Raw genomic sequence first — 25,167 nt, forward strand, 5'->3', positions numbered from 1 at the left:
GGAGGGCTAGATATTAACATTTACAAGTTACCTCCCTCAAAACATATCCTCTTTTTTTGAGAAGGGGGTTATTTTTTGTTACATGGAGGAAAACTGGAATTTATCTTTACAATCTATTGAGAAAAGCTAGGGATGAGGCAAGAGAAATCAGATGCAGAATTTGAGTTGGAGAGGTCTCAGATATGATATAGAATAACCTCTATCTGAACAGCAATTCCTTTTACAATACCTGAACCTAGTGATTCTGACTTCTGCTTAAAAATTTCCAGTGATGAGAACTCCCTATATATTGAGACAAACTATCACTTTTGGAATTGTTAAGTAGTTTTTCTTTATATTAACTCGTGTCAGAGGCTCACTTGTGATGTTATGAGCATGGGTATATTTTGGGGCTCTTTTACTTCCCTGGTCTGTCATTTTAGTATCTGTCACTATCCAAAGGTAATCAATTACTTCTTACAAGCACACAGGCTCAAAAGGTTCAAAACAGAATGGTTTTATTTTTAAAATTAATAGAAAAAAATGAGATTTGCATCTGAGCCACTAAAAAATAATACCCTCCAGTGACCCTTCCCTCCCCACAGGGACTTGCAGAGTCTCTGTGACATCCATTATTACCCTGCATAGGACTTCCATCAGTGCTACCTTTCATGGCTGCTTTGTCACAATGCTTATCTTCTGCAGCAATCCTGCAGACATCCAGGTGTCACCTGTCACTACCGCCCATCAATGCCACTGTCTGCTATATCTTCTACTGCTCCATAGTAGCTCTCCTCCCTCCTAGTTAGGAAGCTAAAGAAGGAAAAAGAATTCAGGAGAAAGACATGGTCAGTGATGTCAAAAGCTGCAAAGAGGCTGAGGAGGATAAAGACTGAGAAAATGGAATTATTTTGAGCAGGTGGAATCACTGCTGTGTGGTTGAAAGCAGTTTCAGTTCAGTATGGGGTCAGAAACCAGAATGCTGAGGTTAAAGAGCAGCAAGAAAGTAAAAGCCATGAAAGATTTTTATCTAGGTCAGCCTGCTGTGCCTCCAGATCACCATTCTGCTTACCTCTAGATCCCCTCTACCTTCCATGTCTGGAATATGGTCCCTTCACAGCTGTCCCAAACCCAGGAAAGTCCTGGACCCTTTCTTTCTTTCTCTACACTGCCCATCTTGATGACCCAGTTCAGTTCTGTAGGTTCAAGTACCATCTCTACTCCAATAATAACCAAATCTCTAAGTTGGCTCCCTTTAACTCAAGTTCCACATTATCAGTTGCCTGTTGGCTATCTCCTCCTGGACATCCTAAAGGAATCTTACATTTGATATATCCCACCTGGCACTTCAACTCCTCTTCTGGCTGAGAGTTCTATATAGCCAATTCAGACCAGACAAAACAGGGTCTCTCTGGCTTTCCTGGTGCCATGCTATTCTCAGTCTTCTTAATGCTGGAAAAGAACAAGTTAATCAACTGCCCTGTGGCTCTATCACCTTCTCTTTAACTTTCCAGATAAAAACTTCTTCCCTTGCCACCATTTACTCTTATGCATTGTTCTTCCCCTATTGGAATATAGGCTCCTAAAGGAACATTTTGATTTTGTATTGATATCTTAAGCACATAACAGTCTGTGGCACATGGTAAAGGTTTAATACATAGTTTCGTGCATTTATTCATATCCCAAAATGGAACTCGATCTTTGATATAAAAATTGTCCAATCATATTTATCAACATGCAGAAACATTTTAGTAACCAGTTTATATTGTATGCTGAACATAGATCTATGACATACAACCACCAATAGTTCCTGAGAAGCTGTTTCAGCAATCTTACATAGGTTTAAATGACAAGGCAGGAGGGATACAGAAGAATATTTGTAAAGGATGAAGGGTAGAAGATGGAAGGGAAAGAGCTACAGATAAAATAACAAATTAGTCAGCATAGTCCAGGGATCAACCTGGAATATACAGATTAATCAACACAGGAGCTATATTTGATTACTTGAAATGCTCATCTTAAGTGAATAAAGGTAGTAAAACTGAGCTAGAAATTCTCTTCACTAATCAATTGATTATTTGGAGCTAAATTTTGCAAGTTCCAACTAGTTATGTGACTAGATATCTTAGTAATACAGAAAAATTATCACATCTTCTTCCTTAAACCTGCTCCTTAAAATTTTACTGTTTGTTAGGAGATCACTATCTTCCCATTTATTAGGTTCAGAACCTTTGAGTTAGTCTTGATTCTTCCCTCTCTTACTTTATCTAAACATTAAAATATCCTTGAACAGTTTTATTTTTAAAAACATTTTCAACTATAAAGTAATTTTTTTTAACCCTTCTCCTCTCTTCTTCCCTTCCCCGTGGAAAAATAATACAACTAACTTGATTACAAATAGATATTGGCAAGGTTTTAAATACATTCTTAAAAATGCCAAATATTCATAAATAGGCTGAACTAATGACAATTCTACAAAATTGGTTTACTTGTTCAGTGCCATATCAAACTGCCAAAAAATAAGAGCTAGAAAAAATAACAAAATTCATCTGGAAGAACAAAAGGGCAAGAATATCAAAGAAATTAATTTTAAAAAATACAAAGGATGGTGATCTAGCAGTACCAGACCTAAAACTATATTATAAAGCAGCAATCATCAAAACCATTTGATATTGGCTAAGAAATAAAATGGTGGATCAGTGGAAAAGGTTAGATACACATGACACAATAATCAATGACTATAGTAATCTAGTATTGGATAAACTCCAAAACTCCAGCTTCTGGAATAAGAACTTACTATTTCACAAAAATTGCTGAGAAAACTAGAAAATGATATGTCAGATACTTGGCATAGACCTACAACTCACATCCTATGCCAAAATAAGGTAAAAATGGGTACATGATTTGGGTTTAAAGAGTGACACTATAAGCAAATTAGGAGAGCAACAGATAGTCTACCTATCAGATCTTTGGAGAAGAAAGGACTTTATGACCAAAGAACTAGAGAACATCATGAAACATAAAATAGACAACTTTAATTATATCAAATTTAAAAGTTTCTGCACAAACAAAATTAAAAGGGAAGTAGAAAGCTGGGAATTTTTTACAGCTAGTATTTCTGATAAAGGCCTCATTTCTAAAATATATAAAGAATTTATATATTTATAAGAATACAAGTCATTCCCCCATTGATAAATGTTCAAAGGATATGAAGGAAAAATTTTCAGATGATGAAATTAAAGCCATTTATAATATATGAAAAATGCTTTAAATCACTAGAGAAATGCAAATTAAAACTCTAAGATTATCACCTCACACCTCTCAGGTTTGCTAAAATGACAGGAAAAGATAATGATAAATGCTGGAGAGACAGGCAAAAGTAGGATGCTAATGCATTGTTGATGGGATTGTGAAATGATCCAACCATTGTATAGAACAATTTTGTATGCTTAAAAGGCTATAAAACTGTGCATACCCTTTGATCCAGTAGTGCTCTTTTAGTGGTGGCAAACAATTGAAAAATGAGTAAAATACCCATCAACTGGGGAATGATGGAATAAGTTATGGTATACAAAGGTAATGCAATATTATTGTTCTATAAAAAAATTATGAAAAAGCTGATTTTGGAAAGGTTTGCAAAGATTTACATGAACTGATACTGAACAAAACAAGTAGAACCAGTAATACATTGTACACAGTAACAGCAAGATAGTTCGATGATCAACTATGAAAGACTTTACTCTTCTCTATGGTTCAGTGATCCAAGGTAATCCCAATAAACTTTGGATAGAAAATGCCATCTGCATCCAGAGAGAACTATGAGACTGAATGTAAATCAACACATGCTATGTTCACTTTTTTTTCTTTTTTTGTGTTTTTCCTTTTCGCTCTGATTTTTCTCTTCCAACATGTTTCATGAACATATATTTTAAAAAATGTATAAACGGGGGAAAAACAAACAAGAACACATGGCACTTCTAAAAATTAAAAAAAAATACATTTCTACATTAACTATATTAATTTATTCTCATTTTCTATCTTATGATAGGTCTCAAAAGATGAGTATCATGTTCCTTCATTGGTCAAAGTTCTAAAATCTTTTAAAGTTATTCATTTTTAGTGTTATTATATAAACTGTTTTCCTGGTTCTGCTCAGTATAAGTTCTCAGGTCATCTAGATTTTTCTGAAACTTTCCCTTTTGTATCTTAGGTCTAATAATATTCGATTACATTCAACTGCCGTAATTCTTTTAGTCATTCCCTAATTGATGGATGCCCTGCAAGTTTCTAGTCCTTTGCCACTACAAAAGGAGTTGCTATAAATACAACTGTTCATGTGGTTATTTTTGGAATGTATTTTACAGGCAAAATATTCAAGTGTCCATGATTCTTTGTTCTAATATGTATTTCATGTTCTAGATAACAGATTAAAGTGATTATGAATATTGATGCCTTTTGTTTTTAATTTGCACTTTTAAATATATCCCATGCCCTTCCTACTTCTTAGAACTGAACTTTTCTTTGTAATAAAAAATTAAAAATAACTAGTAAAAAAATCTAATGATATATATAACACCTCTTAGCTGAAGAAACAGGCATGTTTCATTATGTTTATCATCAATATAGATTTTTTTCTAAATACCCAGTATTCACCCTTTTAATATTTTTCATTTAATTACTCATTATTGTACCTGGTATATAGTAGGTGCTTAGCCAATGCTTGTTGAGTGACATTTTATCAATTTTATTGGCTGCTTAAGACTTAATCTTTTTTCATTTTGTTTTAAAGACCAAAGTATCTTTGATTCAGATCTCTCTGCATTAGGGGAAAACTTTGTGATTCTCTTCTCATGGACAGATTTCTTTTACATTTAGTTGAATTTAGGATCTTTAGTCCATGTTGGCAGGTTGTACTCATTCTTAATTATTTTAAGATTGTAAATATACACATACATCTTTAAAATAATTGGGCACACTGGGAAAATTTTAACTCAAAGACAAATATGCTAAACATTATTCATTAAGATGAAGATCAGCTCAAACATGACAATTTCCATTTGTATTTGAGGCTTTTGAGGGCATCATAATCTTGATTTCATTGGTGCAAAAAAAAAATTCTGAATAGACTTCCTCTGCACTCTGTAACGTGTCTTATAAGATTTGCTTAGGGTACTGAGAAATTAATTACTAATACAGATTCACTCTGTTGTCATGTCAGGGGTAGGATTTGAACCCTGACTTTCCTGATTTCAAATGACAACTATACCACCATGTCTCTTGGAGTTTTAAAGCTTACAGATGTCTCTACTTTTCATTAGCCACTTCACTTAGCCTTGTTAATCTTGAACAATAAGCCAACTGTCAGGCACTGGCATTACATTTATGAGAGGGAAGACATATATGTCTCCACTACTGGGTATTGAAGCAGTGGAGGATGCAACTTGTTGGAATCCTTACAAAGTGTTAAGTCATTAGAATTGATAGAGCCAATAATTATCTAGTTTAGCATGGTTCAGTATGATTGATCTGATCCTACAAGATGTTATGGGCCAGAACTTGAAACAAAGTACTAAGTGGAATTGAGGAGACAATGGTTAAATTTAGTTTAGCACTGATTTAATCCTACAACAAATAATGATTTCCCAGTAATATAATGATTGTGGTGTACTCGGTGTACAGCATATAAGCAAGAAGCTCTCAGGGGCAAAGAGCACTCTGGGAGATTGAGAGCCAGGAGTGATGGAGGCGACAGTTGTGAAGATTCAGAACCAAGATTCAGAGGGAGCTGGAGGCGACAAAGGACAAGCTGCAAGAGCTCTTGGAACCAAGGAGGGAGATGGGCCTCTAAGAAAGCTAATTGGGCCCAAGGAAAGAGACAAGACTTGGAAGCAGAAAATAAATTTTTGGATTTCATTTTATCAGCTGGCTGAATTTGAAGTGATGATTACTTTGAAATGAAACTAAGGCTGCCTCCAGAAAACCTCCCCAAGAAACCTGCTCCCAGAGAACCATTATATTATACAAAAGAAGAACAGCACAGCAACTTATAGTCAAAGTACCTTCAGAAAAGTTAAGTCCTACCCTACCCTACCAATTATTACCCAAGGCGGGAGATGGCCTATGGTCAAACAGGCAGGTATTGCCACTTGTGAGAGAGAAAAATAAAATAGAATGTGAGAAAAATTCTGTACTACCTTGAAGGTCACTTCTCTATTTCTTCCCATTGTTCCTATTCCCATTTCCACACCTGGGGTGAATTTGATAAGCAGAGTATTATAGTGCAGAGAGCCAGCTGCAAAACCTGGAAAAGTTGGGTTCAAGTTTTATTTCTAATCATCACATATGATCTTTGTGATACCAGACAAGTCACCACCTGACTCTTAAAGCTATGAGGTATCACTGCTTCAGAAGAGGGGGTTTCCTCACCTATACCAATAAAATCACAGATCTAATTCCTATCTATTTTTAATGAACTCTGCATTAAGGAACCTGGTAACATACTCCAGAGGACATTTTGCTAGATACTCCCGGCACTCATCTCCTCCTACACACACACACCTCTTCTCCCCACCAAAGAGAGGGCGATTCTGGCCAATTTTTAATTTAAAAAAGTTTATTTATATTTTGTATAAAGGAACAATTCAAGATTCTCCGGAGATCTGTGCCCAAGAGAAGGGTACGATGACAAGGTGTTGAAGATGAGTAGTAACAAGTCCAGATTGGGAACTCAAGTGGTCGAACAAATAGAAAAGAATCATATTTTTAATTCCTGGGTTTAAGAGTCCATTGGTACTCAAATATTTAGCCTAGTCCTTCCTGTAAACCTCGGATCCTTCTGGCCAGTTGAATATCTTTGGGATACAGGGTTACTCTCCGGGCATGTATGGAGAGGAGGTAGGCATCTTCAAATAAATGAGTTATAAATGCTTCTGCTGCCTGGGTACAGGGAAAGAAATAGAAGAATTGAAGTTGTCTAGAAAAACTGGGGAAATTTTTCTTACCATTTACTATTCTTCGCATATCAAATTCAGAGGCAGCTGACCTTGCCAAAGTAAGTCCCATTATATTCAAAATATATAATAAAAAATTCAAAAAGAATGAATGGGGTAAGTGGTGCTGATGCAATACAATTTTTCATTCCTGAACCTCAATCTTGGAGAGGGACTCAATGCTATGTAAGAGATGGAACCTACTAACACTTGTTATTGCATTACAGTGGCAGGATCTAGATCTTTGAGGTCCCCTCAAGCCCTCATTTATTTTTTTGTATTCACTTTGTGAAGGCATTCTGCCTCATGCTTCATTCATGCTTCTTTGTGACAGTCCCTATTCCAATCAGTTATTTGGGAAGCTGATACTATTTTATGACATCCCTTTCCCCCAACAACCAACCACCCCTCTTAAAATGAAACAGAACCTCCCCTGACCCTCTTCTCACCTCCTGTAGGGCCAGTAAGGCCTGAGCTTGCCAGTAAAAGTCCACTCCTCGAGTGTATCGGAGGCATATTTCTCTAACCTGTCGTTTGAAGACGGCAAAAAAACAAAGAGGAAAAGATCAAGGCTAAAACACAGGAAAGAGACTCTTCTCCCCGCCCCGCCCCCCTTTCTGGACTTCACTCTTGGGGATGGCTTCAATCCCAACCAGGAGACGGAACAGCAGCGATCGGACAGAAAAAGCGTGTGTTAGGCGTTATCTGGAGCAAAGCATCAATCACGTTAAACGCTAGCGGGGGTGGTGAGAGAGGCGGAAGGCACCGCCGGAGGAGGTGCCGGGGTGGGAGGACGTCCCCGAATCTCAGAGAGAGTTAAAAATCCTGGGCAAGCTCACGAACAGGAACCGCAGGGTTAGGACGGGGCTCTCCCTGATGCTCACTAGTCGGCCAAAGGGTGCCTTCCTGATCAGCAGGTTTGTGCTTTTCTGTAGCTTTCGGATCTCCCTGAGCACTCGATGGCCCCTTCTACCGGGAAAGCGGCGGCGGCGAGAAGGGCCTACGACAAACAAGGATCATCAGGGGAAAGCCAACGCGGGCGGGGAGCGGGCTGGAGTCGCGCGCCCTCCCGCTTACCTGCGGGGGCGGCCGTGGAGGTGGAGGCGCGCGGCTGAGACGAGGTCGAGAGGCGCTTCCGAGGGGTGGATTTGCGACGGTCCGGTCTCATGGTCCTGGCAGGTGGGGGCAGCGCGCAGGCATCGAAGCTCCCTTTTTCCTTCCTTCCTCCCCTCCCTTCTCCGGGCGCCTCGCGCTGAGGGAGGCCGCTCTGACCGACTGGCTTGCGGTCCGGAAGGCGCGGGCCAGCCCGGGGAAGGAGAGGAGATCGGAGGAGGGGGCAGAGCCGGGGAAAGCTGGAGAGCAGGAAGCGGACTCAATCCTTCGCACCCGCAGCCACCGGCTGCCTCTAGGCAGGCGCCCCTTAACCGCTGTCCAGGGCTTAAAATTCAAACTTCGCGCAGCGGATACATCACTTCCGGCCTTTTCCCTTACTCGGTTCAGAATAAAGTGTACACTAGTTGGGGGGCGGGAATTAGGGCGGAGCCTACGCCTGACGACCAATAAATGTGACAGAAAAAGCAGGCAGGAGGCGGAGGAGGAAGAGGGGGCAGCGTTAGTTCTTGTTTGAAGGCCAAAATAACCAATAGAGATGCATAATCTAGGTCCGCCAGTGGGCAGTCCGTGAACTTCCGCGCCAGCTGACAAATTAGAGCCTGAGGCAGTAGAATAGACTTTATTGACATCAGTACGAGTTAGGGGGCGTAGCTGGGCCAGAATGGGTACGCCCCCTGGCGGAGATCCGGGCTTCTGCTCGTCTGGCGTTCACTGCCCGCTCTTCCCCTCCGCGATTCCTCGTGGCTCTGCGCGAGGCGAGTTTCTCCGCCCCCAGCTCTCGCGTCATCGTCTCACTCCCCCACACCGGCACAACGAAGGCCGCCTTCTTCTTGTTTTCGGGGGAGAGAGGATGCTTGTAAAGTCCCTTTCCCTCCTTGCGCTAACTCCGTAAAAATCAGGCGGTGGCGGAAGGAGAAAGTGATCTGAAAACGCTTGTATGTACAGGTCACTCTCGCGAGACTTAAGAACATAAATGCAAAAAAAAAAAAAAAACAAATGCAATAACAAAACGTTTTTTAAAGAAAAACAATTGCTTTTACAGAAAGGCCCATAATTGCACGTATATTCATTGTCTGTGGTCTGACTGAGCCAACGTAATTAAAAGTGACAGTTTTTTTCCTGGGTTTGCACTTTCATTGGTTAAAAGTAGTTCACATTTGAAGAAGCCATTTTAGGTTAAAAAAAAAAATCAGTCATTTAATACTTTAAGGTTCGCAAAGATCTTTACACACACTCACACAACGGATGAGGCGAACAAGCTCAGAGACGATGCTAGGGCCTACAGTAAGGGCGCGGGGAAGGAGGAGCAAGGGTCCTATAAGGGGTGTAATAAGGCTGGTTAGCCACGGGGAGGAATTAAACAGACTGGTACCCGTTCTTTCTTTGACTCTGCTCCAGGCGTCTAGACTCAAGATTCTTAGGAACTCCGATGACCCCAGAGTTATTAGCATAAAAACGGCACACAGGCGTCCCCGTGGCAGCAGTAGTAGGTCAAGTCCCCCTGGGTTTCGGAGCACCATCTCCGCCAGGGAGCAACCTGGCTTTGCAGCTTGGAGATGGACGACTCGGTCTGAGTCACGTCCGTGGTCATTTGCACGCTTAACTCAGCGTACCCAGAATTACCGGTCAGAAGCGCTGCGGCGCTGCCAGCCCGAGCCCTGCCGTGCGGGCAAGGAACGGCAGCGCCGTTTTTGTCTGGTAATCTCCAAGGGGAGAGATGGGGCCGGAAGTGGCTCCGCCCGTCCCCTCCTGGAAGAACGGACAGGCTGGGAAACGCTGCTACCGGGGCACAGAACGAATCTGGCCTTCTGAGGAGGGCACCAGAGTGGGCAATCCTGGTCAGTCCATCCCTACGGCAAACCATGCACCTTCAGGGGCCTGGCGCCAAATGCAACATCAGTTGAGGATGCTGAGAGATTGATCAAGGAAGTGGAAGGGAGGGTCAGAAAGACTTGTGGAAGCAGTCACCAGACGAGTCCCTATACGTTGAATACTTCCCAGGGTGATTTTAGGCTGCTCCCAGGAACAGGTAGACTGAGAAGAGGTCCCAGGAACTGGGTCTGCCACAAAATAAGGGGGTTCAAAGTTAAAACAGAGCCAACAATCACGGCCCAGCTGGGGGTTTGTGGGGTTCAAATAAGAGGGCACTATCGGAAGTAATTTAAGTATGGAGTGAGGACCAAAGGATCTAGGGAGGCTGTCAGCTGGAACTAATAGGTCAGGAAGGTCTTGTGGTGCCAGGGATGGCACTGGTCCAACAGGATCAGCCAGGGTTGGTATTCGAGGAGGAACTAGTTGGGGGGGTCAAAGGTCCCACAGGGCCTTTGGAGGGGGGTGGATCTATTCTTTGGACTAGGAGATAGTGGCTGAATTGAAAACTGCTACCTGCCTTGGAACAAAGGTGAACCTTTGGGACTTCTCCCATTTCTGGTGGGATGCTCGCTGGACTGGGCCATAGTCTCCTTGGGGTCATCCTACCTCAGCTGCTCTGCCCCTCACTCGGTTGAGGCTCTGCTCAGGTCTGCCCCTGATAGGTGGCACTCTAATGCTCGCATTACCCACTCTCAGGCCCTGCTTCTCCACCATCCCCGCCTCACTTTCTCCAAATTGTCCGCTCTGAACCCTGCCACCTTGCTCCCAGATCCTCATTCTGACCCGGCCCCCGTACAGGACTGCTTTCAGCTCCTTGGGGAGTCTCAGTCAGCAAGGCCTGACCTTTCTGACATCCCGCTGAAAAACCCTGGCCTGATTCTTTTTACAGACAGGAGCAGTGTTGTTGTGGGGGACACCCGTGTTTCCGGGCAGCAGTGGTGGACTATCCCTCTCTCTCTACCCTGTGGTCTTCTTCTCTCCCCCCTGGATCTTCTGCCCAGAAAGCGGAGATTGTAGCATTGACTCAGGCACTGCCTATCGCAGAAGGAAAGTCAGCCAATATTTACGCTGACAGCCCATGTCCACGCCTCGCTTTACAAAGAAAGGGGCCTGCGGACATCGGCTGGGAGGGAAATAAGGCAGAGCAGCTGAGGTAGGGCGACCCCAAGGAGCCTATGGCACAACATAAGAAGTGACTTAGTGGGGACATATGACCAATTTAGAGGCTCTTTTTGAACTGTGAACTGCCTGACAAAGAATGGCTTACCACCACTTGAAGGGAGACATGGCATATTAATTTAGGGCAGTTAGCTGGCAAAGTAAATAAATAAGAGTCCCATGCCAGGAGTTAGCAACAGGAGTTCAAATTCAAACTCAGACACTTACTAGCTTTGTGACCCTGGGCAAATCTTGTTTGCCTCAATTTCCTCATCAGTAAAATAAGTTGGAGAAGAAATGGCAAATCACTCCCATCTCTTTCCAAGAAAATCCCAAATGGGATTACAAAAACATGATTGAAAACAACTGAACAAAAAAATGCATATTAATTTACAGATTTAGTGCTATGGCAATTAATCTACCAAGTGAATATTTCAGAGAGCTAAACAAAAGTAATAAAATTAATTTAAAAGAGCAATAGAGCTAGGTGATCCCCTAGATCAAATGTAATATTCAATATTCATGAGGTGGGGAGAGGGGGGAACAATTCCATTTTTGCTTTCTACTTCTAACAGTGCTCTCTCTCTCTCTCTCTCTCTCTCTCTCGTTCTCTCTCTCTCTCTTTCTCTGTCTCTTTTTCTATCTCTCCCGGCCACTTTTTCTGTTCCTCTCTCTCTGTCCCTCTGTCTCTCTCTGTTCTCTTTGTCTCTGTTTTTCTCTTTGTTTCCCTTCTTCTCTCTCCCTCCATCCCTTTATATTCCTTCTCCCTCCTACCCTCTGTCTTTCTCCTTCCCTCTTCTCTTTCTCCTCCCTCTCAATAATTTTATTTATTGAACTCATTAATTAAAAAAAAGGTAGTGGCTACAGAAGAGATCCATCTTATTTCTGGAGGTGGAAAAGATGGGGGCTAAATATATAATGTCTTGATTTAAAAAAAAACATGCTATGTTGTGATCTTGTAGTTAATAAATTCAATCACAGACTTTTAGTCTCATACTAAACAGTTTAAGTGAAATAAAGATGACAGTCCTGTGTCCTCTGGTTCGCAGTTTAGGGATAGTTACAAATATGGAGGCATCCAAAGGAATATAGATAGGTTTAAAAGGTCAGAAACTGTTGCTTATCCCTTTAATATTTACCAAAAACATACAGTGTCCATATTGGGGCTAATTAGTCTGTAAAAGAGATTTAAGAACCTGAAATCTAGCATCACATATTTAAAAGGCTTTTGGGTAGAAGCAGGTTTAGGATTCTATTATATATATATTCTGAATAACTTCAGTGAATAAAGCTAGGATTAATGGGGTGGAATAGAATTGGGTTAGATTTTAGCTCAATTTGCAGAAGAGATTTCTAACAAATTGAATTTTTAAAATATAATTGGTTGCTGGGTATGGGGAGGGAGCTCCCCATCATGAAAAGCATTGCTGGAGATCCTGAAGGACTACTTGCTGAGATATTTAACTGCATTCAAAGCTAGCATGAGACACTTATTAACTGTGTGACCCTGGGCGTGTCACTTAACCCCACTTGCCAAAGTTTCCTTATTTGTAAAATGAGCCAGAGAAAAAAATGTCAAACCACTCTAGTATTTCTGCCAAGAAAATCCCAAATGTGGTCACAAAGAACAACTAAAAAACAACTGAACAACCAACTGCTTTGGGCGGGGAGGATTAGATGATTTATATTAGAGTTCTTTCAATTTTTCAGATATGAAAAAAGGTAGTTCCTGTTTGCCTTTGCAGGTGTGTGCAGCAAGATGATTCAAAATGATAGAAACAAACCCAAAAATATATTTTATAGGCATAACAAAGGAATTGACTTTTAATATCACAGAAAATTTTCTTTCCTACTCTTTGGATGAGGTGTCAAACACATGGCTGGGAATCTCCGTGGTGAGGGATGAACCAGATTAAAGTATAACTGGAAAATATTTAACAAAAATAAGAATACAATAAAATATAATGTGAATATGTAGTTTTAAAGTCAGTATGTGCCATTCTCAGCAATGAGATGAACCAAATCATTTCCAGTGGAGCAGTAATGAACTGAACCAGCTACACCCAGCAAAAGAACTCTGGGAGATGACTAAGAACCATTACATTGAATTACCAATCCCTATATTTATGCCCACCTGCATTTTTGATTTCCTTCACAGGTTAATTGTACAATATTTCAGAGTCTGATTCTTTTTGTACAGCAAAATAACGGTTTGGTCATGTATACTTATTGTGTATCTAATTTATATTTTAATATATTTAACATCTACTGGTCATCCTGCCATCTGGGAGAGAGGGTGGGGGGAAGGAGGGGAAAAATTGGAACAAGAGGTTTGGCAATTGTCAATGCTGTAAAGTTACCCATGCATATAAACTGTAAATAAAATGCTATTAAAATTTTAAAAATTAAAAAAATAAAGTCAACATGTGACCTACAGGAATTGTTATGTAATGTTTAGTGGTTCCCATTTCTATTTGAATTTGGCACCTATGGTCTGGATTTTTTTTTTTTTTTTTAATCTTCTTTTCCTCCTGGACTTACTTGGATCTCCATAGTCAAGAGCATTCTTAGGAATTCTTTCAGGAGGAAAGAATTACAATAGCAGGATATCTTGCAGATGTAAAGGTGTCCAGCAGAGGGGGGATAGGGAGAGATTAAATATACCATGGTTATTTTGAGATTTAATGTCAATCAGTAATAATTAAGTTTTCTCTTGACAAAGATAAGTTAGGGGCACTTCTGCCATTGCCAAGTGACTGGATACATGAATATTGCCATGACTTTGCATATGCTATGAATCAATCTCTGGCATCTCACATTTATAAGTTAAAAAAAATTATTGTACCTTTCAAACATTTCTCTATCCTTTCTTTCACTTTGAGCTCTCCTGTTTCATTCTGTTCTAGCTTTACTAGTAAGAACATACCTTTTTGAAATTAGAAGCATCTTTTGCTACTAAGAAGCAGGTTGAAAATACCTGATATATATTTCCCTGATCTGTTCTTCCTGGCTTCCCACCTATGTTGTATGTTTTGAATGAGTGATGCACTTTATTTCTTTTATTTCAGGAATAAAAACTACAAGAAATAGTTAAGTGTGTGTGTGTGTGTGTGTGTGTGTGTGTGTGTGTGTGTGTGTTAGGACCTAGAATTTCCATTAATGTTCAGTGGAATTAGACAAACTGAGAACTAAATGAGCAGAGATACAGAGAGTGCTATGTTTTCTTGATCATCTCTGAAAGGTTGTGAAAAGTTCTGTTACAAATGAGCTTTAGTGAGAGAGATAATATAATCTAGAGTCGAACTCTAGTGTTAAAGTTCCATTCTTAGGTAGGACACAGATTGGCTTTGTCATGTAACTCAAGAAAGCTACATATTGGTTTCAGTTTTCTAAAATAGACTAAAATTTCACTGGTTCATACCAATAATATGTGGCCATCCTAAGTCACAATTTATAGTCATTCAAATAGCATATGCCATGCTTATTAGTAAAAGAATTGAATTGTTTTCTTTTGCAATTCTCAGGGCCTTTCTTGGAAATAAAGATAATGTAACCTAAAATCTTTTTTTTTTCCTCTAAGCTAATGGACATTGGCTTACAAGTTCAACAATTATGATTTTTTTTTTTTAATTAGAAGCTTTTTGTGTTTGTAATTGTGTAATAGAGGTCTACTGTGGCTTGTAAATTTTTATGACTCACTTTCCTATTAACACATATTTTCATCTTAATTTTTGATGGGCATTGAAAAATTAATAATGTTCTATTTCTTTTAAATATTAAATACTTATATTTTTATGTTATTAATGTTTTGTCCTTTGTGTTTTCTTATTCATTTATTCCTGTCTGTTCCACATTACTCGTGTAGTAATAAAGAGGGAATGGTTGCAATGTGTTTTGAGAACATTAAACTAAAATAAGAAATTCCAGAACCTCATATTTTATGGATATTACCAGAAATGGTTCTTATGACCTGTTTCCATGGTGATGGCAAGAGTATATTGGATGAATCAAAACCAAGTTGGAAATAAAAAAACCAATATTTAATTTAGTCTGATCACTAACCATAACTCAAGTTAGCCACCTAAAGGGGCAGAGTGCCCTGGGACACTCATCCACACATGTGGTGAAAAGTCATGTTCTATGTAGCTTATATATTCACCTTGCCAGTCTGTGGTATTACCACATCTTAGTTTGTGCTGAAGTGTGTGGGCAAACATGATGGACAAAAGAGAGCCTTACTCAAGCCTCAGAAAGTAGATCTTAAATATTTGCTTTATGATAAAAGCAGCAGTAGGACATCAGCAATTAAAAGAAACTGTGCTAATCTGGCTGCTGCCTATTATAGTCCAGGGCAGTGTTGAGGATGCTAGCTCTCTGGAGCTGGCGCTGCTGGTCTGGTAGAGGTATTGAGTTTTTTAATGTTAATGTAAAGAAAAAGGTCATGGATGAAGTTCATTTAAGTAGGATATGGTAATAGGTGCAGACCAGGGGTTGGGAAATTAATAGATATCCTTCTGGAATGAACTGTTTCCCCTCCCCCCCCCCCATTTTACTGTCTGCTTTATCTCCCATTAAAAACTTATCAAGATATTGCCTCCTCTTTTTCCCAAAAAGAACCCTTATGGCTGCAAAATAAGGAACTTTAGGGAATATAGGAAAGAGTAAGATGGATAATAGTGCTTACTTTAGTCTTTAACAGAGTTAGGTCATAGTGAGTAGGAGAAATGGCCAATGAATGGAGAAATCAGAAAAGAGATCAGAGTGAGGATTAGGACTTCACTTCTCCCAACCTCCCACTTACAAAGAAAATCACATAATGAGCAAAGCACATGATACACATACATACACATATATATGTATTTATATATAATGTACTTGTGTATATATATATATATATATATATATATATATATATTTTCACTAATGTATTTATTCATTCAGTCTTCCTGTGTCTAGGGTTAGGGTTTCCAAAATAACTGATGATACTCATGGTTTAGTAGACACTATGAAATAGCAGGGATCCACAGGAGTCTGGAGGAAAATAGAGAGATGTTGAATTAAACTGTTGAATTGGTCTCTAATCTCTGTCTTGCTCAATTTCTTCAATATTACAATAGAACTTAGCAAGAGGGGCAGTGGACCTGCAAATAAGAGATTCAGATGCATGGGATAGAATGGTAGAAAAGAGACAGATGGGAAAATCTGTGCCATCTAATCACATCCAAATATGATTAACAGCCCCCATATCTATCCCAAGCCACCTAGAGCTCACCAGGGTTCCTTGCTGACCCCAACCTGAGCTAGCTTTAGGATCTACTCTCCTTTCCCCCACCCCATGCTCCTCCTGCCTTTCTACCATTGCTCTCTTCCCTTTCCCCCTGTCTAGCTAGACGCTGCTCCTGCCCCACCCCTCCCAACTTTCTTAGAGAAGTTGTGTGAAAATATATTATAAGACTTTGAATTTATATAATTATCATAGTTGTGTTCTTTACTTAACAAAACTACAAATTCTATACCTCATAACCATGTCTCATGTTCTTCACTTCCACAACAGGGCTACTATACTGTCATATACTCTTTGAGTGACTGATAAATATTCACTGAATTTTGAGGAACATAGGTAAGACAATGGGTAAGAGAAAAAACAGTTTAAGCCAACACCAGGAATAATTCCTTTGGGGTTTGGGAGCAACAGCAGGATTTATTTCTTAAGTGGTAGCTAAAACTGTGGAGGAATGCCTGCATTTGACTTGTTTGGAATCTTCTTGCCTTTGATACAAGAATTGTGGGGGTGGGTCCTATTTGAAGTGAAAAAGCGAAGGACTTTCTCCTTGCATTGTCTTTAAACTCCTCTGGGTGGCTAGTCTATGGTATTGTCCTTTCTATGCCCTTCAAACCTACCCTTGGATCCTTCATTCCATAGGGGACATTTAAATCAAGGAAGCTATTCTGAGAAACCTTGAGAACTTTCATGGGAGTGATTATGTAGAGTCCTTGCAGGGAGATGAGGATGTCTAGCCAGGGTCACAGCATCCCAATCATCAATGCAAAAAAGAAAACACAGTTCAATGTCATATGATAATCAAGGTGTTTCAATTTTGTCTTTTTGTCCCTTATAGTACGCTAGTACCTGGGATGTAGTTGATGCTTAATAAATGTTTGTTAATCAGTTGATTCACACCTTTAAGTCTATAAATGTCTTTCTTGCGGCACTATCCTGCCAAGAGGGATATTAAGAACATAGGGATGAGTTCTCGGGTTATAGAGAGAAAGTAACAACAGGAAAGTCAAAGATAGATGTACCCAAGAAAAATTCTATGTGAATTCCTGTTAGGGGAAGTTGACTTATAAGAGAATGGACTCTAGAATGCCTACTTTGCATGATTGTTCTGAGAATCAAATGAAATAGGGTGAAATACTTTGTCAACCTTTAAGTGCTTGATAGCTACAACTACAATTATTGGACACTGAGGGCCATCTAATCAGTCATGGATGGGGCCAGAGTTTGGGAGCAGTGTATAGGAAGTAGATTGATTGCTTAATAGTTGGAAGATGAAGCACTGATCATCTGAATTGCAGTGGAGGAAATCCAGGAAGAATAACAAGTTTCCATGGTCCCTAGAGGACTTAGATGGAATAGAAACATAGATCATTACCACCAAATCTCTTGGCAGTGGGGCAGAAGTATAATGAGGAAGCATCAATTTGTGGAACAGAGAGGAGAATCACAGTCAGTAGATCATACCATAGTTAATCCTGAGTGGCCTGAGACCCCCAAATTGAGGACCCTGAAAGTTCAGGCCTTCTCAAAGATATAGCCTAGACTCTAGAACAATGAATTTGGGCTTTTATCCCAAGCTCAAGACCGAGAATTATAGAGTCTCAGCAGGTCATAATGAATTCTGCCCAATTTGGTGAAATTAGAAAGTAATAGAAACCAAGAGAAAACAGGAAACAGACAATGAGCCTTTAGTGATAGCTTAAGATATATTCACAAGCCAATTCCTTCTAGCCTTGGAGATCCTTTGGAAATACTTAAGACTCCCATTGGGACCCAGAGATTGTAACATCTTCTACAGAATGCTAACAGCTCTATGTACTTGGCTTTAATAGTTTGTAACAGAAAAGATTAAATTTTCTTTTCTAGATAAGTTCCCTCCTGTAAATCACTAATATTATCTTCTCTATCACCATTAATAATGACTATATATATGTATATGTATCCTGTAGTACAACATACATTTACAAATTCTCTTCCATTTCTAGCCCACCTCCTGTGACACTCACTGCAGCTCTGCCCCTGTGTGTTGTTTCATCTTGTACTCTAGCCAATAAATGAGCATTGTAGAAATAAAAGACAAAAATAATTAGTCAGATTTTCCTTAGCTGTACTCTAGGTCATGTCTAGTTCTTTGTTTCCCAGGATTCTGACAACCCTTAAAATTTTTAGTGACCAAATGTAAGCCATGGGGGACGAATAAACAACACTCATTCTCTGTTTTTTTTTTTTTCTTTTTCTGAAAGATTTGCGAGGTCAATATTTCCTCTAGTGGGGTTTCATGGGAACCAGAAGGGAAATATGTATATGAGCAGAATCTGTGCTCACACAACCCTGGATAGAAGCCCAAGATTGTCCAACTAAGAAGTAATAGTCCATGGGGACCCAGAGTAAGGCCCAGATGGAAGCAAGAAAAGACATTTTTTCTAAAGTTAATTTTTATGATAAGCATGACTATAAATCTTACCCTCTTGGCTAAATCCAATGATTTTTCCAATTAAAAACCAACTCATTCCTTGATATTCTTTCTACCCTCAGCTTTAAAAATATTGCTTTCTTGATTTTTTTTCATACTTTCATCTTCAATTTCTTTTTCCTCTCATTACCTGAAAATAAGTCAAAAATCAGAAATGCAGAAGAGAAAGCAGAACATAGGAAATGATTCTATAGCAATACCTTAAGGAAATCCCACCAGCTGATTCCTGCCAGCTTTGGGGATTCTCTGAAATATTTAATATTCCCATTGGGAACTTGAGGCTTTCATAATTGGTACAATCTTCTTTAGGATACTAAAACTCTATGTCTTTGGTTTTAAACAGTTCCCAACAGGAAAATCTAAATTCTCTGCTTTAGGTAGAGATCAATTTGGGATAAGATTGTAACAATTCTATGTACTTGACTTTAATGTTTTAATGTTGTTAAAGACTCTCTGAGGGAACTTATCTGCTTATACACTTTAAATTACTACCGGAATGTTTCAAGACTCCCAAATCAATATCTCTAGCTTTGTTTTCTCACCACTAATACTGTTTCTATTAATACAGCTTATAGCATAGAACAAATCCATTTTGATATTTAAAACTTGACTTAACCTCATGTTGAGCATATCATCGTTCTTTGACTCCTATTTGTCAAAATGTCCTGTATTGAGATATGTCAGTGTATGAGAAAGATAGTTTCATGTGTCATGACATCCTGAATTGCCTCAATTCCTCCCCCCCCCCCCAATTTTGGATGAAAGAATGAAAGGGAAAAGTTGAAGATTGTAGTGACTATAATTGAAAAAGAGTGGTTAGGGTATATGTATATTAAAATGCAATTTGATAGTTGGAAATATGGATGAATGGATAGCTGGAAGTCTTTGTAGACCTCAGATCTTTCACAACAAATCTACAAATAAATATATACTGTGCCGAACAAGACATTGGATGCTAGAAAAGAAAAAATTATCACTTCTTAATTTTGTCATTATTGGTGGTAGTCCAATCTCCTGCACACTTTGAAAAATAGTCATTTTATTTATTTATTTATTGCATAATATAAATTATTATTTTATTTTTTTTATAACTTTTTATTGACAGAACATATGTCTGGGTAATTTGTTTTATAACATTATCCCTTGCATTCACTTCTGTTTTGACTTTTTCCTTCCCTCCCTCCACCCCCTCCCCTAGACGGCAAGCAGTCTTATACATGTTAATTATGTAACAGTATAGCCTAGATACAATATATGTGTACAGAACCAAACAGTTCTCTTGTTGCACAGGGAGAATTGGATTCAGAAGGTAAAAATAACTCGGGAAGAAAAACAAAAATGCAAACAGTTTACATTCATTTCCCAGTGTTCCTTCTCTGGCTGTAGCTGCTTCTGTCCATCATTGATCAATTGGAATTGAATTAGATCTTCTCTTTGTCGAAGAAATCCACTTCCATCAGAATAAATCCTCATACAGTATTATTGTTGATGTATATAATGATCTCCTGGTTCTGCTCATTTCACTCAGCATCAGTTCATGTAAGTCTCTCCAGGCCTCTCTCTATTCATCCTGCTGGTCATTTCTTACAGAACAATAATATTCCATAATATTCATATACCACAATTTATTCAGCCATTCTCCACTTGATGGGCATCCATTCATTTTCCAGCTTCTAAGCCACTACAAAAAGGGCTGCCACAAACATTTTGGCAAATACAGGTCCCTTTTCCTTCTTTAAGATTTCTTTGGGATATAAGCCCAGTAGAAACACTGCTGGATCAAAGGGTAGGCACAGTTTGATAACTTTTGGGGCGTAATTCCAGATTGCTCTCCAGAAGGGTTGGATATATTCACAATTCCACCAACAATGCATCAGTGACCCAGTTTTCCCACATCCTCTCCAACATTCATTATTATTTTTTCCTGTCATCTTAGCCAATTTGACAGGGGTGTAGTGGTATCTCAGAGTTGTCTTAATCTGCATTTCTCTGATCAATAGTGATTTGGAGCACCTTTCATATGAGTAGAAATAGTTTCAGTTTCATCATTTGAAAATTATCTGTTCATGTCCTTAGACCATTTATCAATTATAAATTAGAGTCAATTCTCTATATATTTTGGAAATGAGGCCTTTATCAGAACCTTTAACTGTAAAAATGTTTTCCCAGTTTGTTGTTTCCCTTCTAATTTTGTTTGCATTAGTTTTATTTGTACAAAGGCTTTTAAATTTGATGTAATCAAAATTTTAAAAGAGTCATTTTAAATGGTTTTTTCTACCCTTATTGTCAGTCTATCATTACATTGTGTTCTTGTTCCCTCAGAACTTCCCTTAGATCTCTTCATGGTCTGACCATCTTATTTTTCTCTTCACAAAATTTCTTTGTCTCCTCTTTGCTTTTAGGATAAATAAAATGTCTTTTGTCGACATTTAAGGACCTTCACAGTCTGAATCCAGCTTATATTTCCACGTTAATTGCACATTATAACTCTCATGTACTCTATGGTTTTGTTTTGTTTTGTTTTTTTTTAACCAGAATGGCCTATTTGGCCATTGAATATTCTTCCCTAACCACTGCTTTTTTGGAGCATTTAGCTTTTTTTCAAGGCTCTTTGAGGATAAGGACTGTTCCATTTTTATCTTTGTCTAGAGCCTAGCTCAATTCCTGGTAGATTTTAGGTCTTTCATAAATGCTTGTTGATAGAATGAATGATGTATATTCTCAATTCCTAGCATAATTCCTCATATATAGTAAAAGCTTAATCCTTATAAATTGAAGTATATTGGGATCAATGGGAAACAATGAACTAGTTTTATATGTGTACCAGATTGATCAATGGGCCATGTTTCTGTAAGTATATACAGATTGCAATTCTTTATGTGGATGAGGCTGGGGAGACTGTTTCTCTGAGAATTGTAATGGCATGAAATGGAAGTGCCTTGGAAAGCCTGCAGCATGAATGAGACATATTTAAAATTGATTTTGGCCTTTGGTGAAGAAGAACCTTATTAATTGCCTGGGGATACATTAAAAAAGTCTGGCCAAGCAGAGCCTCAGCTGACTTCCTTTTAGAGGGCTTTTTGTGTGGCAGCAATATAAAGAGGGAGGCCCTCTCCCACATGGTTTTGCCAAAAATGGGCCTTGGTTCCTTGCTCAACTTTTGTTCTTTCATTTTCAGTGAAGGAGATGAATCTGAAGTTTCAAAAGGTCAGAAGAAGTCACCTGAAGTCCAAGAACTGAGAATAATTACGTGCCAAGTTTTGCAGCCAGCCAACATCAACATCCCAAAGCCCTCAGGATCTAGCCTGGCTGTAGCTGAGCCAATGGCTCATCTTGAAATGATGATGTGTATGGACATGAACTTAATGGGACTAATGCTGTGTAAAAACTGTCTTCAGTCTGAGCCCATTCTCTGAGGTGACCAAAGTGTTGTGGGGGAGAAAATGTCTCCTGGGGTAGTTGTCTGGGGGGAGAGGGGAAGAACTGTGTGTACTTCTGCTTTTTTGCCAAATATTCAAAATAGAAGGTTTCATGTTTGATTCTAAAAGTAATAGGGAACCACTGAAGTTGAGGAGGATTATCTAGGTTGTGAGTGGGAAGATGGGGGTGCCCTCAAAAGTAAGAGGAAATTTCTGAAGAGGAGAGGGCTATGGAGGAAATGTCATAGGAGTGAGTGTAAGTGGTAAGGAAGCCAGGAGAGACAGAAGATTAGTGAGAGCATAGGGATGATAGGTAGTGCAATCTTCTGGAGAAGATGGGATGGAATGAAAGCCTGGATATTCTTGGCAAGGGGGACCACTTTTTGTGTGAGACCGAGGAAAGGAAAGAGTGGGCTAAGACATCCATCTGAGGAGTGTCAGATAAAGAGGTGGGGAGAAGAGACAGGGTTCCCAGCTGAAGGAAGTGGGAGTTGAGGACACTCATGGGAGGTTGAGGAAGATGAAAACGTTTGGGAAAGTTACTACTATGAGTGGGACAATAAATCAGCTGTTCAGTCTCTTTCTTTTTTTTCCAGTTGTGTCTGACTTTTCCTGACTTCCTTTGTAGTTTTCTTGGCAAAGATATTGTATGATGTAGCATTTCCTTCTCTAGCTCATTTTACAGATAAGAAATTGAGGCATATTGGTTTAAGTGACTTTCCGAGGGTCACACAGCTAGTAAGTGTCTAAAATCAGATTGGAACTCAGGAGGATGATTTTTCCTGACTCCAGGCCAGGATTTTATCTACTGTACCACCTAGCTACTCTCTCAGAAAATTAATTAGGAAGGGGTAAAAAGATTACTTTGCCTCAGTTGAGATTATATAATACAAATTTGTAGTAGGTTCAAAAGGATTTCAAGATTCTAGTTTTATCAGCAGAAATAAAGGTAGTCCATAGTGACAGAAATTCAAAGCTAGGGCTTAGCAGGACAAAATTGGCAAATAGGATTAGGGGGCAAGAGACTCCAGAAATGAAGGTGATGTGAAGTTTAACTAGTTTACCAAGGGGTTGAGATAGGGAAAGAGTATTGCTACTTTAGGATAATGGCCTGGGAAAGAACTGAGAGGAGGAACTGGAGGTCATAGTGAGGAAGAAGAACATATATGGAATTATAAAACAGAAGGAAAGATAGAATCATAAAAGATTACAATTTGATAAAGAAAATTTGTCCTCTATCTTTTTGCTGTTTCCTTAGCATATATACATTTCTATGTCTTTTATATTCAATCATGTTCTAACTCTCCCCTTTGATTAGATGTCCTTAGGAACAAAGACTGTTTTATTTCCTTTAATTTCCCCCTACTAGAACTGCTCTTCTCCCTGAACCCCAAAGAAGGTAGTCTATACCTAACTACAGCTCAGCAAATGCCACCATCTGGCAGTGTTACCTTTGCTTTGTATCCCCAACCTCGATAACAGTATTTTCATGGGCCTTCAACCCAGATTAATGAAGTATTCTCTGCACTTTGTTCAGCCTTTAAGGCCTTTGTTTAATATTTTAATTCACAGCACTATAGACATTTGGAATTGGAAGAGATCTTAGTGGCCATCTATTCCAGCCCATATATAAAATGAATCCCTACAAAAAGATACCCCCCAAGAGCAGTCTACTTAAAAAGATCACCAGTGCTGGAGAACCCATTACTTTTCAAGGAACCCAGCTTACTTTTGGACATTCTAATTGTAAAGACTTTTTTTTCTTTTTGTATTTTAAGCCTAAATTTGTTTTTTTGTAATTTCTGACCAAAGTTCCTGTTTCTTCACCTTCTTTTTACTTGACCTTTTGCTACTGGTGAACCTTCTATCTCCACTCAGAATCTAGAAGTCAGTCTTGCAGATTGTTGAAAGCTCTGGCAAAGATTTGATGGGATAAAAGGTTAAAGCTATTGAACTTCTATGGATTTAATTATTTATTAGCCATTCTTCATTACCATTACTGTGGATGATGAGGAAATGATTTGGGAAGTACTGGAGAAAACCCTTCTGGTAGGATCTTCTGTCTTTGCCTTATTATTTTACTCTCTCTCTCTCTCTCTCTCTCCTTATTGGGGGGTGGGGGAATCATTTTTGTTGGGGGTAGGCAGAAGTGATCAACAGTAATGGTTTTCCATCTAGCTTGCTCAGAGGCATAACCCAGCACATTTGTGTTTCAGAGGCAAAATTGGATGGATCTGAGATGAGAGCAGTAGAGAAATTAGTTGGTTGACATCAGCATCTAGAAAAACCTTCAACTGAGTACATTTTTGTGTATTTTATTGAACTTGAAACACCAGCTAACCAATCTGTTTTACTTATCTCTCTGGCAATGTTGTAGCCTTAGTTCTTCTACCTAAAGTCCTCTGGAACCCAAAATCTTACCTCCAGCTTGAATATTGAAAAGAATAGCCAGTCAAAGCAAAGAAAGAAAAGGGAAGAGGGATGAGAAGAAAGAAAAATATTAATTAATTGTCCATTAATTACCATTTTTAGGTCAAAGATCAAAGGCCAGCATGACTATGTCCCTTGTATCCCAAAATGTCTAAGCATAAGGAGATATATTTAGAATTGTCTGAGTTATTAGGGTGTGTGTGTGTGTGTGTGTGTGTGTATGCACATGAATGATTGAATTGGCTCACAAGAAATTAAGAGCCTTGTGCATCATAATGGATACCCGATGTCTTTTCTAAAGGAGAGTTTATAGGGTGATGTCCAGTTCAATCGAACAGCTACGTATCTGTGAAGGGAAGGGATATGACCTTCTAATTCTGGGTTCATAATTAGAGGAACTATTTCATTCTTGATTTTGCTGCTACTTATCAGTGTGACTCTGGAAAAATCAAC

The 25,167-nt window shown here is 39.1% G+C and overlaps 1 protein-coding gene across 5 annotated transcripts; it reads right to left on the reverse strand.

Moving 5' to 3' along the window:
* Positions 1-486: 486 nt before the first annotated feature.
* CENPA (centromere protein A) lies at positions 487-9,767 on the reverse strand. Of its 5 annotated transcripts, none has more exons than XR_002770037.2 (5): positions 8,046-9,767; positions 7,812-7,968; positions 7,418-7,495; positions 6,174-6,280; positions 487-792 (listed from the first exon to the last, which is right to left on the reverse strand). XR_002770037.2 is itself a non-coding variant. In XM_012547424.3 (5 exons), exons 1-4 carry the CDS (start codon positions 8,134-8,136, stop codon positions 6,209-6,211), a joined length of 357 nt encoding a protein of 118 aa, XP_012402878.1. In that variant the 5' UTR covers positions 8,137-9,752; the 3' UTR covers positions 487-792; positions 6,174-6,208. The 5 variants fall into 5 exon arrangements, 4 of the variants coding, with proteins under 4 accessions (XP_012402878.1, XP_023357298.1, XP_012402879.1 ...); XM_012547424.3 differs by having other exon boundaries at positions 7,853-7,968; positions 8,046-9,752; XM_023501530.2 differs by lacking the exon at positions 6,174-6,280 and having other exon boundaries at positions 8,046-9,766.
* Positions 9,768-25,167: the final 15,400 nt, after the last annotated feature.

Source organism: Sarcophilus harrisii, chromosome 2, assembly GCF_902635505.1.
Source record: "Sarcophilus harrisii chromosome 2, mSarHar1.11, whole genome shotgun sequence".
NCBI lineage: Eukaryota > Metazoa > Chordata > Mammalia > Dasyuromorphia > Dasyuridae > Sarcophilus > Sarcophilus harrisii.

Bases quoted from the DNA above. Each gene is read 5' to 3' on its own strand.
- CENPA (XM_003767106.4), bottom strand. From the start codon at position 8,136: ATGAGACCGGACCGTCGCAAATCCACCCCTCGGAAGCGCCTCTCGACC. The intron at 7,969-8,045 runs GTAAGCGGGAGG...TGTTTGTCGTAG, and splicing joins CTCCACGGCCGCCCCCGCAG to GCCCTTCTCGCCGCCGCCGC. The intron at 6,916-7,417 runs GTGAGAAGAGGG...CCCTGTACCCAG, and splicing joins CCTTACTGGCCCTACAGGAG to GCAGCAGAAGCATTTATAAC.